Below are 14,553 nucleotides of genomic sequence, written 5' to 3' on the forward strand. Positions count from 1 at the left end.
TAGGTCTTCAAAGTGTGTTTGGAAAATACATTCTTAAAGCATGTTTTAAGTCTGTGTTTTTTAGCTAAGGGCGTGATTGACAAACACGTCCTAACTTATTTTTCATAACCTTTACTTACATGTTTTAAGTCTGTGTTTTTTTTTAAGTCCTAACTTATTTTTCATAACCTTTACTTTTCCTTCTCTTATTTTTTGTATTCTCCACTCAAAACACCTTAAGAACATACATAAACATATTTTCAGCCTTAAAACACTCTAAAAATCAATGAAAAAATAAATAAATAAATTGACCCTAATCTACTTTTTTCCCATCATATTTATAGGGAAACATCACCTCCATTAAACTTTTTTCAAGAAAACAAACTCATTAACACTAAAAATGACTTTTTGCATTACCGAAAGGTGATTAATTAATAACTTTATCTTTTCTCTTTTATTTTACAGTGAATATCTTTCTCTCTCTCAAACCTAACTAAAAAATGACCAAAATAAAGCTTTGTATCAAAAACTAAGATTTCAAAAGTATAAAAACCTGAAACATAGTCAACACAAAATATATAGACTAAAGATAACTTTTTTCATGCAGATCACCCTAGCTTCTTTTTTTTTTGTTTGCATTTCTTAGTTTGGCTTTTATTCCTCTAACTGTATCTAAATACTACAATTAAAATTATATCTTATTAAATTAACCTGGTTAACTCTAAAATCTTACAAATCCTTGCTAACTCAAAGAAATGCAAAGAATAAAAACAAACAACTGGAAAAAAAACATAAAAAATAGAATATAAGAGAAATTAAAAAAATAATAACTAAAATAAATAAATATTATAATCCATAGTGATCATGAAAATCTATTGTTCAAAAACCTTAAGCATTTAGTTATTTTAATGAGCTAAACTCATGTAACCTAGGGATCAAGTTACACGTAACCAAGTTCTAGGCATTTGAGATTAAAGTCTGTTTGGAAATATAGTGTAAATTATATTTTTATTTTTTTATTAAAATAAAATTATATTTTTAATTATTTTGATATACTGATCTTAAAAATAATTTTTTAAAAATAAAAAATATTATGTTAATATATTTTAAAATTAAAAAAACTTTAAAAGATAACCATGAACGTGGATGTGATATAGATCTCTTAATAAATCTAAATATACATAGACATGCAAGGAACAGTGTTAAATGAATTTCTTGTTTCTCAGATTAAAAAGAATTAAGAGTCGATAGGCCCATGATATTCACCCCTTGAACATGGCTCATGTCTTAATACTTGAAATTAAACCTGTAAGAGACGCTTATCCGAAGTCATGATGGGCTGCTCAATTGTCAAGCACCTTGTTTGTAATTTTAATTCCATTATATATTACTATAAAGTCTTACAACTAAACAATATTTCATTACATTTTATTCTTCTTCACATCATCTTGGTCATTACATTGCATTACCTTACACTACTATAACTGCTCCATTGAAATCCATTGAAACTTCATTGAAATTCTGCTAAAAGTATGGGAATTAATTTCTGGGAGATTATTTGATTTGTTTTCTCTGTGGGATGGAAGGCATCCCAAAATACATATTTATTGGCGTCTCGACATGTAATCGAATGTTCATTGCAAAGGTAACTCATTTCAAATGTTCCCGTGGCACAACACGCCATCCCTGTCACCTGGAATCCTGCCGATCAACAAACAAAACCACATTCAAACATCAATTAGTTCTTGTGGGGAAGCAGAAATTTTCCGGCAATTCCATTTCCAGTACTCTTACTTGCCTCAGCGAAGCTCTGAATAGAGAGAGAGAGAGAGAGATGTATTTTTATGGATCCTTGATTTTTCCACCTACGTATGATTGGGTTTCTTGCATGAAAATTGTTAAATAAGAATATATATTGTAGTTGTAAGCCCTCAACTGAAACCTAACCCAATTAAAGTTTGGGTCACTATATTGTTTCCAGATCGACAAGATGACCTGGTTGATTATTACAGTAATATATAATATCAAAGTAGTAACATTAACTTGTATAATATGCGTTGGAAAAACAAGGATCAAGGTTCGAATCCTACATTTACAAATTTGGTTTTTCTTCTTTATTTTTTTTTCAAAATCAACCTTTGACCCGAATGGATCTTGACTGTATTTGACTCTTAATTCGACTAATGTTTTAATTGGTCTAATTAACTTGTAGAAGCCTAATTTGACAACTACACTTTGTATATGCAAGTATGCAATAGCAGCACATCTTCCTATTAAATTTCTTTATGAATGATATGTTCAGTGGCGGAGGCGGGGGCTGGTAGGGCCCCGCCCCTGCAAAGAATATTTTTCCCGTAATTTGGTTATCATTTAATATATATTTTAATAAAATAAATTTTTTTAAAATAATTTTTTTAATTTGACTCCTCTCAATTTTTTTTTGCTCTGCTCTGGATATAATAATATGATTTTTTTAATTTTACTCCTCTCAATTTTTTTTGCTCTGCTCTGGATATAATAATTATTATTTTTTAAGGTATTTTTTATTTAAAAATATATTAAAATAATATTTTTTATTTTTAAAATTTTTTGCACTAATACATCAAAATGATCCATAAACATTAAAAAAATAAATTTTAAGTAAAATAAATTTAAGATTTGATAAAAAGCAAGTTACATTATCTAGCTAAATACACCCTAAATTAAACTAACAATGTTTTTGAAGATAACTATGATTATATGCTACATTTGCAAAGATGTATATATGCTACAAGTTTGCTACGTTAAAGTAGGTGAGATTCAAACTTTCAACATCATAAATAAATAAATATTTTATAATAAATTACTAGTGATACAAATGAAAGAATTTAATATTAATTCAGATGAGTTGTTTATTCATTTTAAATATAAAAATAAAAAATATATAAATGCTATAAAACATAAGATCAAACTAAAACCTTAAAACACAACAAGTATATATATTTGAATAATTGCATAGACAAAATTTTAACTATATTATTTAAACACTTAATTGTTGATCAACTTAATCCAATTTAAATGAAAATCTTTTATTGTTAATGAGTAATCATTTGATCTTAAAATATTATTCAGTTCTTGTTACAAACAAAATGATTATATTTAACCTTCTAGAATTTTAACAATACTATATCAAATTTAACAACATTATATCAACTAGTTGCACTATTAAACAAGGTGAAAGAACTCTAGAAATTATGACTCAAAACATCTTTATAATATAACAAAACTTGATATCTTTAAGTAGAAGGGGAAAAAACCAGAAAAGCTAGGGGAAAAAAAAAGGGAAGACTAATCAATTACTTTTTGGTGTGCATAATATATCTCCTACAACCCTTTAATCATATTAATGTTTCATGAAAGTAATTTTGTTAAAGAGTAATCTTATTTCATATATGAAAGTAATTTTGTTAAAGAGTAATCTTTAATAAAGTCTTAATCTTGAAAGTGATTGGACTCAACTTTCAACTTTTAATTTGAACTCAAGTATATACAGTAAATATGTTTTTTTATTTTCTAATATAGCTCACTTATTGCTGCATTAACCCATTATTAGTTTATTTCTTGTGCCATAACTGTGGGTTAGAAAAAAAATTAAAATGTAAAAATAATAATATTTATATCATAAAAAAATTTTAGTATAATAATTTAAATTTGAAAATTCATAACTTGACTCTTTATTTAATTCAAGTTTTAAATTAAATTTCATATTCATAACTTGAGTCTTTACTTAATTCAAGTTTTAAATTAAATTAAATAGAAATTGTAATGACCTGGTTGGCTAGAAAGATCCCACAACAAGATAGAAATTGTAATAACCTGGTTGGCTAGAAAGATCCCACAACAAAAATATCAGATTTATTCTAGTTAATTTATTAAATTTATGATTAATTTATAAAGTTCTTTGAGTCAGATTAAATTTTTTATTTTGTTATATAATAAAAAATATAAATTTTTTATTATTAATTTAATATTAAATAATAAAATTAAATAAAACCCTCCAAAGACAAATATGATTAGAAGAAAAAACAAAAAGAGGTAAAAAAAACCTAAAAGACCTGTTATTACAAAGGCTAAGCAAGAGGGTCTCGCGGTATCAGCCATTCCTTTATTTTTTTAAAATAAAAAAATAGATGACACGTCATACCAACAAGTATTAAACATGCAACCTTTATACGGCAGCCCATGTGCTCACTAACTATGCTACAGCATGAAGTTGTTATAAAAGGATTTAAAAATATATATTAAGCTGGTTTACTATTTACGTGAATAGTTAAACTGGCCCAGTTATTTTAATTGAGTTTATAATTGATTTTTTCAATATATATTTTGCAGTTCGAGGTGTCCTCGATCGAATTGACACTAACCCTAACAAATCTCCGAGCGTTGACCATTCCTCTACAGTCTACATCAACGGCTCTTACGTTCTAGTGGTTGGGGAGGTTGCATACCCAAGTACTGTTGATTCTAGAATTGGTAATTTTCCACGTGACCTGAAATTTTTTTGTAGATTGCATGTCAAAGTGGGGCAGTGTCCTAGTACTGAGAAGAGTAAGGCAAGGCTTGAGCTTGTTAATAAACTATATTTCTGGTTTGCTGCATTCTTTTCAATATAGCTCCAGGAGCAATCAGATTAACTCCAACAAGGACCGCTTCCACTTCCAAATCCAAGAAATGTTATTAGTCCTTGATAAAAAGCATAATAAATAAAAACATATGGAAGGATGAGTAAATGATGATGCATGATATCATAAATATTTGGTGCGTTCGAATTTGTTAAGCATGCAATCTTCTTGTCAACAATCAAGATGCAATAGTGAAAGCAGAGGAAAGCTTACCATATGCAGCAGGAGTTCTAATGATTTGATCGACAGTATCATGTGCAGTCCTTGTATACAACAACCTGAGTCCAGGAAGCTCCCTCTTCAGTTGCGATGCCAAACCTTCTAATTTCCCATTAAATTCCATGGCCACATCATTATATTCTTGTAAACAGGTATGCTGACCCATGATATTCGTGGTCCTCTCCAATGGCAGACACCCCATTGGAGGAACACCGGTTAAAGATATTTTCCTACCACCTAGATGATAAAGTTCTGTGATGAAATTTCTAGCAAGTCCAACAAGAAAATCCTCATATTGTCTGACGGTGAATTGGGATCGCCTGGTTGGAATTGTGTAGTAATTTTCGAGGAAATCATTCGTTCCTAAGCTCATAAGGTACAGAGCCTCGCTAAGTATCTCATTCGCCTTCCGGTCTCCGACGAAGGCTCTCAGCTTATTTTGGTAATCCTTGTAGTACTCCAGTTCCTTCCATAACGGTATCACATTCTGCAAGTATATACGAGCCAAGGATAAATTTTAATTGACATTTGAATGGCTCCATATATAGTATAGTAATAATACTGATGATATTCATAAGAACAATCCTGACAGAATAAAACTTCACACTAGATTCAAATGGCAAATTTTTGTATTGTGGGTGGAGACTTACTAAAACATTAGAAGTTGCATTGTCATAGCCAGTCCCAGCAGAAGCAAAGCAAACACCAGTGGCAAAATCTGATATACTATACAGAGGATCCAAGTAAGCTGGTACTGCTGGCTTGAGACCAAATGCCTCAGAAATGAAGTCAGGAGGTATGCGCCCATTGCAGAAACGTCCTGTGGGGAGCCCACCTTCGAAATCGCGGCCATAAGGCTTGAAATTGCTCTTGAGAAAAGTGGAAATCACATTGTTGTTTCCAGCATCAACAGATGAATCTCCAAACACTATGATTGCTGGGACCTTAGCTGTTGTTTCAGCAACTAGTACTAGGAGTAATATTATTTGTATGCAGAAGAGACTAAGAACATGCATGTAACCCATTTCTCTGTTGTCTCTATACGTTCTTCGCAACCTTAAAATAGAATCCCGGAAGGAGATGGGCATGTGGCAATTAAGATTACGAAGCAAGTACAGGGGGAGGTTCAATGGGGAATAAATATGAAAGAGTTCGGTAGGTGGCTTGATGGCTGCAGGTCTTGCAAAAAAATTTAACAGTTTACCTGCATTCCTGCTCAGCATTTATAGTAGCTACGTCCACTAGATTTTCAGTACAGGAGTGTTGAAAAATCTATTCTGTATTATAGGAAATATACTTATAAAGAAAATATTGAAGACATACTTTTACATACTAATCTCTACCATTACTGGTTATTAGTAATCATTACTATTGTATATTAAACATTAAGTTAAACTTTTTAATTATTCTTAACTTAATATCAGAGTTTTATGCGGTTAGAACTGTTCTACACACATATATAAAAAATTGACTAAATATTAAGTTAAACTTTTTAATTATTCTTAATTTAATATCAGAGTTTTATGCGGTTAGAACTCTTTTTTCTCTCTTTCTCTTTATAGCTGGCCTTCTCTTTGCTTTTTTTACATGGATTCTACTGCTGCTACCGACTTCTCTCTCTCCACCAGTGATGTAGCAAAGCAGGCCAGCCATCTCTAAGTTGTTACCAGTGATATCTTTTCTCCCCAACATCAACCTCCATTTTCAGAGCATGTCTCTGATTTTTCCTCACAAGTTTCAGCCACTCTTTTTCCTCTTATAGAAACACACACTTCAGCTATTGTTTCTTTATCAAACACCCACCAAGTTGTTTTGTTAAAACTTATGAAAACAAATTACCTCTATTTGCGAATGCAGATGAAATCATATCTCCTTGGTCAAATTATTTTTCACATCATTCATGGCTTAGTACCATATCCTCCATCTCATATTTTTTGGAGTTTTATTGGTTCTTCCTCTACTATCAGCCCTTCTTTTGTTCATTGGAAGCAATAGGATCAACTTATTTTGAGTGCTTTACTCTCCTCTCTCTCTGTAGATGTGTTGCATCTCATGGTAGATTGTTCTCGCATTGTGTTTGGCACACCCTTGAGAAAGCGATTGCCTCTCCATCTGTTTCTCGCATCATACAACTTCATGGCTCTTTACAAGACCTTCGACAAGGTGACTCATCAGTTAGTATATACATGTAGCAAGCTAAATTGTTATTTAATGAATTGGTTGTTGTTGGTCACCTCATATCTCTTGAAGACTTTAATCTATATATGTTTTATGGCTTTCATGGCGAGTTCAAAGACCTGGTAACGAGTCTCATAACCAAAGCAAAACCATTATCTTATATTGATCTTCATAACCATATTTTTACCCATGAATTTCTGCATAAGAACTCCTTTCATTCCATGATTTTCGCTCCCTCTCTATTGTCTATTTCTTCTCTACCACAGTAGTCACCACTGTTGCCAACACCACAACTTTCTGCTCACCTTGCTATGTTTCATCACAGGCCTAACTTCAACTACAACAAGGGTCATTCTTGAGGTAATTGGCGTCCCAATAGCAAATGTTACACTCACCAGAACAGGGGCTAATCTGTCAAAGACTGGCGGCCAAACCATTGGCAACAGACCAGGTGCAACTCAGAGGCTGGGTAGTAGGTTGGGCAGCAGCATGTATGCTGCTAATTATGCTATAGTTTCAGTCACACAGCTCCTCATTGTACCCAGTTTTGCAGCAGTACCCAACAACCTACTGCTCACCATGTTGTTAGGAATGTTTCAGTTACGACTTGGTTTCCTAATACCAGTGCAAATCAACAAGTCACACCTGATCTCGAAACTCTAATCGATTTTGCACCTTATCTTGATAATGATTATTTGTATATTGGTGATGGTAAAGGCTTTGACATATCCCATATTGAACATACTACATTACATTCCCCAAAATGCATGTTTAAATTATCTAATGTTCTTAATGTTCCTCACATTACCAAACCGTTATTATCTGTTTAAAAATTTTATCATGATAATCATGTTTATTTTGAATTTCATGCTTCTATGGTTTATATGAAGGATCTCGTCACTAAGAAAGTTCTCCTTTCCGGTTAGAGTAATGATGGTCTTTATGTCTTCTCTGAGTCTTCTGTCATATCAGTTCCTTAAGCTTTTTGGTCTTCTTGCCTCTCCGCAACTATCAACCTGCAGCATCATTGTTTGGGTTATCCAACCCCTCACATTTTAAATTTGTTAGTTTTCAGCTATAAAATCGTATGTACTTCTAGACATTCTCTTACTCAATGTTGAGCTTGTTGTTTAGGCAAGTCATCCCGTTTGTCATTACAACTTATGGGTCATAGAACTTCTGCCCCACTTGATTTAAATTTTTAATAATATTTGGGGTCCTGCTCCTATATTTTCTTTTGATAGCTTCCACTATTTTGTTATTTTTATTAATGCGCTTACCAAACATATATGGTATTATCCGTTTGTTGTGAAACCTAATGTCTTTTCCACTTTTCAATGTTTTTAAGCACTTGTTGAGCGTCAGTTTTCACTTAAAATTAATCTATTCAAACTGATTGAGTTGGTGAATATCATAAATTAAATAAAAATTTTCAGACCATTGGTATTCAGCATTGGTTAATTTTTCCTCATACTCATAAACAAAATGGCACTGTTGAACATCGTCATCGACATATTTTCAAAACTGGCCTAACCCTATTAGGCTAGTGTAGTGCATCGTTATGATTTTAGAACTATGCTTTTGATCTATATACCTTATTAATCGCATGCTTACTCCTGTTCTCCAAATACATTTTCTTTTGAGTGTTTGTTTCATTGTACTCCTGATTATAATTTCTTGCATATTTTTTAGTGTCTTTATTTTCCCTTTTTGCGCCCATATCATGCTCATAAATTAGATTTTTGATCTTCTCCTTGTGTATTTTTAGGTTATAGCACATCATATTTTAGTTATCGTTGTCTTGATTTAGAATCTCATCATATTTATGTCTCTTTTCATGTTCGTTTTCATGAAACTGTCTTTCTTTTTGCAAAGTCTAAATAGGTAACATCCTTACCAGTTCCTTCCACACAACCTAGCTATTTTTCATCCTTATACCCTCCTCTATATTTTTAGCCTACTGCTTACCAAACTGGCCCTGACAAGAATCCAATTCTGCCCTTTATCGCACCCCACTAAACCACCCCTTCATCCTCATCCCACACTGTCAACATATACTTGTCTTTCTAATGATTATTGTGTAGGAACAGGTTCTCCATCACCAGATGTGCATGATCTCAAGTTTGTTGCAGCAGGGCAACCTAATTCTGCAGCAGAACATCCCAGTTCTGCCGCAGCCTCACCAATGTCTGCAGGCCCGATCAGTCCCTACACTGATTCTCTAGTTAGTTTATAGCTCTGTATAGACCACTCCTTATATCCTCTCTAACACTTTCCAGGTACAGGCACCACTTCTCCATGCCCAGCTACTTATCAATATCACATGGTCCTTCAACCTAGACAGCCCAAGACAACGCTGTCCACCGCCACTACCCCAACCTCTACTGCCTCCTTCAGCCGAGTAGTTTCTCCACCCTCTCAAGAGCCACTTGTTTTTAATAATGCTAACATATATAAGGCGTAGTATAGTGTTATGCATGAGAAAATTCAAGTTTTACAAGCAAATAAAACTTAGAACATAGTGTTGTTTCACCCTTCGATGAATGTTGTTGGTAGTCAGTGGGTGTACAAGATTAAAAGCAGATCTAATGGTAGCATCAAGAGGAATAAGACATGTCTTGTTGTTAGAGGTTTCACTCAGCAAAAAGGTATTAATTATTCTGAAACCTTTAGTCTTGTTATCAAACAGGAAACCATAAGATTAGTCTTCTCTGTTGTCGTTTCATATGGTTGGAAAATTCATCAACTTGATATCCATAATGCCTTCCTCAATGGTGTTCTTGATGAGGAGGTCTACATGAAACAACCTCTAGGTTTGTTGATTCTGATCTCCCCTCTCATGTGTGTCGACTGCATAAGTCTCTATATGGTTTAGAACAGGCTCCATAGGCTTGTACAAAGCTTGTACACTTGTCTGAATGATTTCCTATTATCTATTGGTTTTCGAGCCTCTAAGGTGGATACCTCATTATTTATCTTCTCTGTTGATCCTGATATTTGTTATCTTCGACTCTAAATTGATGATATTCTGCTTACGGGTAGCAACTCTCTTCTGCTCCAACGCCTCATTCAGCTACTGAGCTCAGAATTCAAGCTTCGGGACTTGGGTTTTGTTCATTATTGTTTAGGTTTTGAGGTTCAGTCCACTAGTATGGGTCTTATACTCCGCCAGTATAAATATACATTTGGCATCCTTACTCGAGCTGATATGTTATCTTGCAAACCTGTTGATACTCTTATCTCTATATCCAAAGTTATCATTCTGCCCAATCCATTATTTTTTTATGCTACCTGCTTTCATTATATTATGGGTGTCATTCTGCCCAATCCATTATTTTTTGATGCTACCTGCTTTCATTATATTATGGGTGCTCTTCAATATTTAACTTTTACACGCCTAGATATTTGTTTTGCTGTTAATAGAGTCTGTCAATTTATGCATGCTCCTACAGATTCTCATTGGGCTGTCGTGAAATGCATTTTACGTTATCTTTGGGGTGTGACATCACATGGATTACATATTACTCGCAGTTCCTCTTTTGCTTTACATGGTTTTACATATGCAGATTGAGCAATTAATGTTGAGGATAAAAAAACCTACAGGTGGTTACCTTGTGGTTTTTTGTCAGATGCTGATTTCATGGAAATCAAGGAAACAACACACAATTGCTTGCTCTTCTACTGAAGTTCAATACAAAGCCTTAGCCGATGGCACTATTGAGGTTATCTAACTTCAGTATTTATTAACAAATCTCCAGATTTCATTTGCTTCTTTATTAACAAATCTCTAGATTCCATCTGCTTCTACTCCTATCATCTGGTGTGATAATTTTAGTACTATTTATTTGTTTTCAAATCTTGTTTTTTATACTTGCACAAAATATATTGAGGTCGATTATCATTTTGTTCGAAATAAAGTTAAGAAGAAGGAGATTCAGATTCATTTTATTTCCTCTTGGGATCAACTTGCATATATCTTCACTAAGCCATATCCTACTTCTTCATTTACTACTTTTCATTTCAAGCTTCAGGTTGATCTTCTATCCTAACTTGAGGGGGCATGTTATAAAAAATATACTAATATAGAAAAATATTGTATCCAAGAAATATTGTAGACATACTCTTGTGTGGTAACCTCCACCATTGCTATTGTATGTTGCCCTGCATATATATATAGAAAAGGCTGGCTAACCATTAGGTTAAGCCTCATAATTATTCTTAACTTTCAAAAAGGGGTGACAAAATCTTTATTCATTGAAAAGTAGTTCTTTTAAAAATATAATTTTAATAAAAAATAAATTCTTAAAAAATAAAATATTTTTCTATATTTGATAGTATCATGAAAAATAAATTAAAAAATATTTTTCAGTATTTGGCTATATGATGAAAAATAAGATGAAAAATTTTTAATTTGTTTTCAAGTTATTAAAAAAATGAGGATCAAATATTACAAGTAAAAAAAACTAGAGGATGAAAATGAAGATAAAATCTAATTTTATAAATGATTTCAAATAAAATAAATAACAATCAAAATAATAAAGGTTAAATTTGAAAGAAAAAAAATGAAAGATGATGAAATATATATAATTTTATAAATTATTTCAAATAAAATAAATAATAATAAAAAACCAGAGACCAAATCTGATAGATATAAATTTTAATTAAAAAAATAATTAAAAATAATAATAATTGAAAGAATGAGAACCAAAGTTGATATAAAAATCAAATTTTAATGAACACAATTGAAAACAAAAATCAAAACAAAATATCTAGCAATCAAAATATTGAGGACCAAATATAATATACTAACAAAAAGATATTTCTAAATTTTTCATAATTTCTACAAAGTATTTTTCATTCAAAATAAAAGTAAAACTTCTTTCTAAAAACCAAGATAAAAAAAATTTTAATTGAAAAGTGTTTTTTGTTAATAAAATTTTTTAATAGTAAATAAATACAAAAAAATTCATAACATAATATTTTAAAAAATAATTTTTATAAAATAAATGGAATCTAAAACTTTTAGAATTGCATCCGAATTTGATAAAATACCTTATCGGAATATAGCATGTCCATGATTAGTAATTTGTTTGATTTTAAGTACAATAAAAATATTTAGAAATGTTTGAGATTATAATAATAATTATTTTTTAAAATATTTTAAAAAAATAAATCAAAATAATATTGTTTTATTCAAAATTTATTTTTAATATAAATACAGCAAAATAATTTAAAATCATGTACTGCAATTTTTACACACACATCGATCCCGTAACGCTTAAACCATTAATGTTCGACATACAACTCGAGAAAAAACAAGCAGCTGAGTTTGTTCCACGATCAAATTATTTGCAAACGCCAGTTGATTCGGAGACTAAAAGAGCCGTTTAATCTGTAGCAAAATATAATGTGCTTGAACCATTTGGCTAGAAAAATATGGCAAAATAAATTGAAAGCATCAAATGAATGGACCAGCCCTTTGTTTGACAAATCTCTCGTGATGTTGGCTGTTCTTGGTTAAATATTAAATACTACTTTGTTGTTGGAAACGCCAAACCAACTTATTAATTATTGTTATAAATAGAACACAAAAGCAGTTGGATCGAGTTATGATTTCTATTTACTCTGTGACTAGACTCGACCACAGATGAAGAGCTGGTGGAGAATAAACCCCAACAGTTTTCGTGGAAGAAGAGGCTGTGGCAGAGGATCGTCGGGGGGTTCTAGAGACAAGCCCCACGACAGCATGCATGTATCCATCCTATTAGTTGCATGCTTAAATATTTGTTGTATTTTCTCTGTTGTCGGACGAGGTGCACTCAGAGATTGGAATTCTCGTACTTTTAACGCTCGGCAAACGACAAAATTGACCCAGTATGTTTAACTAGAGTCCATTCACCTCTCCATCCGGGGATAGAGTATTCAAATCTCTCCTGAAATATTTGTTTTCAAGGGACTTTTATTATGATGTCGACAAGTAAAAAAACCAGGCGACATCTCGACGTCCGTCTATGCATCCCCTCGATTCAAAGCAGTTCTTAAATACCGTGACAGAGGGAACCTTAATAGATCTCATAAATTTGTCATATGCAGAGAGTATCATGCAGCCAGCCATCTGGGTGAAGCCTTGAAGAGGAATTTCATACCTATTTGTAAACAAAGACAAGGTAACAGTTATCTTCGACTTCCCATGTGCACGCGGTCCCCACGGTGGCCTACAGATCACTTCATGCCATAATGTTAGAAGTCGGAATTCTGGCCCTGTAATTAACCCAGTTATCTTCTAGCATTATTTTCACTCTATTAACGATGGATACAGTCGCTGTGCTTGGACATTGTTGGTCCAGAAATGACGGAGATGATGGAGAGTTAGACTTCTCATCCTCCCTTTTTCCGGAAAGTCACGTGATTTTGGGGGGTTCCCAAGTGTATAAACAACCCTAAACCATTCATACAATGAAGGCATAACAGCCTCTCCGCCATTACACAAAATCCTTTCTTTATTTTGCGTTCTCTCTATTTTCCTCCTCAGCAATCCATCAACCAAGTATTGGAAAGTACACTCATTGTCCCATAAGAGATATGTTTTTACAGAAGTTATAATTATTTTTTGGTTATTTTTTAAATTTATATTTTTTTTAAAAAAATAATAATAGCAAAAAAACTGACAAAAAAAAAATAATAATAGCAAAAAAACTGACATCATAAAAAAATTGACTAGAAAAGAATTTCAAATGTAGAAAAATTAAGTTAAAATTTTATGCAAAACTAAGCTAAAATTTTAGATCAAATTAGGATCTTAATTGTATCCTATTTTACGCAAAACTAGAGAGACAATGCAGAGTTAAAATCAAATTAAATAATTATTGAATGAATCTCCTTAAAAATTAAGCCTGAGGATATAATTAGATTTTGAATAAGATCAATTTGACTTCATCATGGGTCAAATTAAAAGTTTAATTATGTTTAAAAATTCATTTAGATCCAACTGAAATATTTAATTAGGTGTAAGAATTTAATTGTACTTTAAATAGGTCCAACTAATTTTATTAGGGGTTTTAATTGGTTAAAAATTAAATTTGAGAGCCCAATTTGAGCTTACTTGAGAATATTGGAATTTTAGGAGACCAAATTTAACTTTTACCAATTCAATTGACTGAAACCAGGGATAATATTGTAAGAAAATCAAAAAAATTTAGTCAATTAGGGGTTAAATTAAAGAAATTCACAACGAATAATCATTTTAAAAAAGGCGTCGAACTTTAAGGAACCAATTAACAAAAAATCAAAGGTGAAATTAAAGAAAATCAAAATTTTAACTGTCAATTGGGGGTCAATTTATATAAATCTAAAACCAAGGACTAATGTGAAAAGGCGCTAAAATCTAGAGTTGAAAATGAAGTTCATTAGGGGCAAAATTGCATAAAATTAAAAGCTTAAAGTCAACTAGGAGTGTAACTATGAGAAATCAGAAAACAAATGACTTAATTGAACTTTACCAAAATGACACCGTTTT

The 14,553-nt window shown here is 31.8% G+C and overlaps 1 protein-coding gene across 1 annotated transcript; it reads right to left on the reverse strand.

Annotated features, from left to right (window-relative positions):
* Positions 1-1,338: 1,338 nt before the first annotated feature.
* Positions 1,339-6,011, reverse strand: LOC105110211 (GDSL esterase/lipase At2g42990-like). Its single transcript, XM_011005178.1, has 3 exons — positions 5,510-6,011; positions 4,854-5,346; positions 1,339-1,680 (listed from the first exon to the last, which is right to left on the reverse strand). The coding sequence occupies exons 1-3, from the start codon at positions 5,945-5,947 to the stop codon at positions 1,490-1,492; spliced, it is 1,122 nt and encodes a 373-aa protein (XP_011003480.1). The 5' UTR covers positions 5,948-6,011; the 3' UTR covers positions 1,339-1,489.
* Between the last annotated feature and the right edge of the window lie 8,542 nt (positions 6,012-14,553).

Source organism: Populus euphratica, unplaced genomic scaffold (assembly GCF_000495115.2).
Source record: "Populus euphratica unplaced genomic scaffold, PopEup_1.0 scaffold244.1, whole genome shotgun sequence".
In the NCBI taxonomy this organism is placed as follows: Eukaryota; Viridiplantae; Streptophyta; class Magnoliopsida; order Malpighiales; family Salicaceae; genus Populus; species Populus euphratica.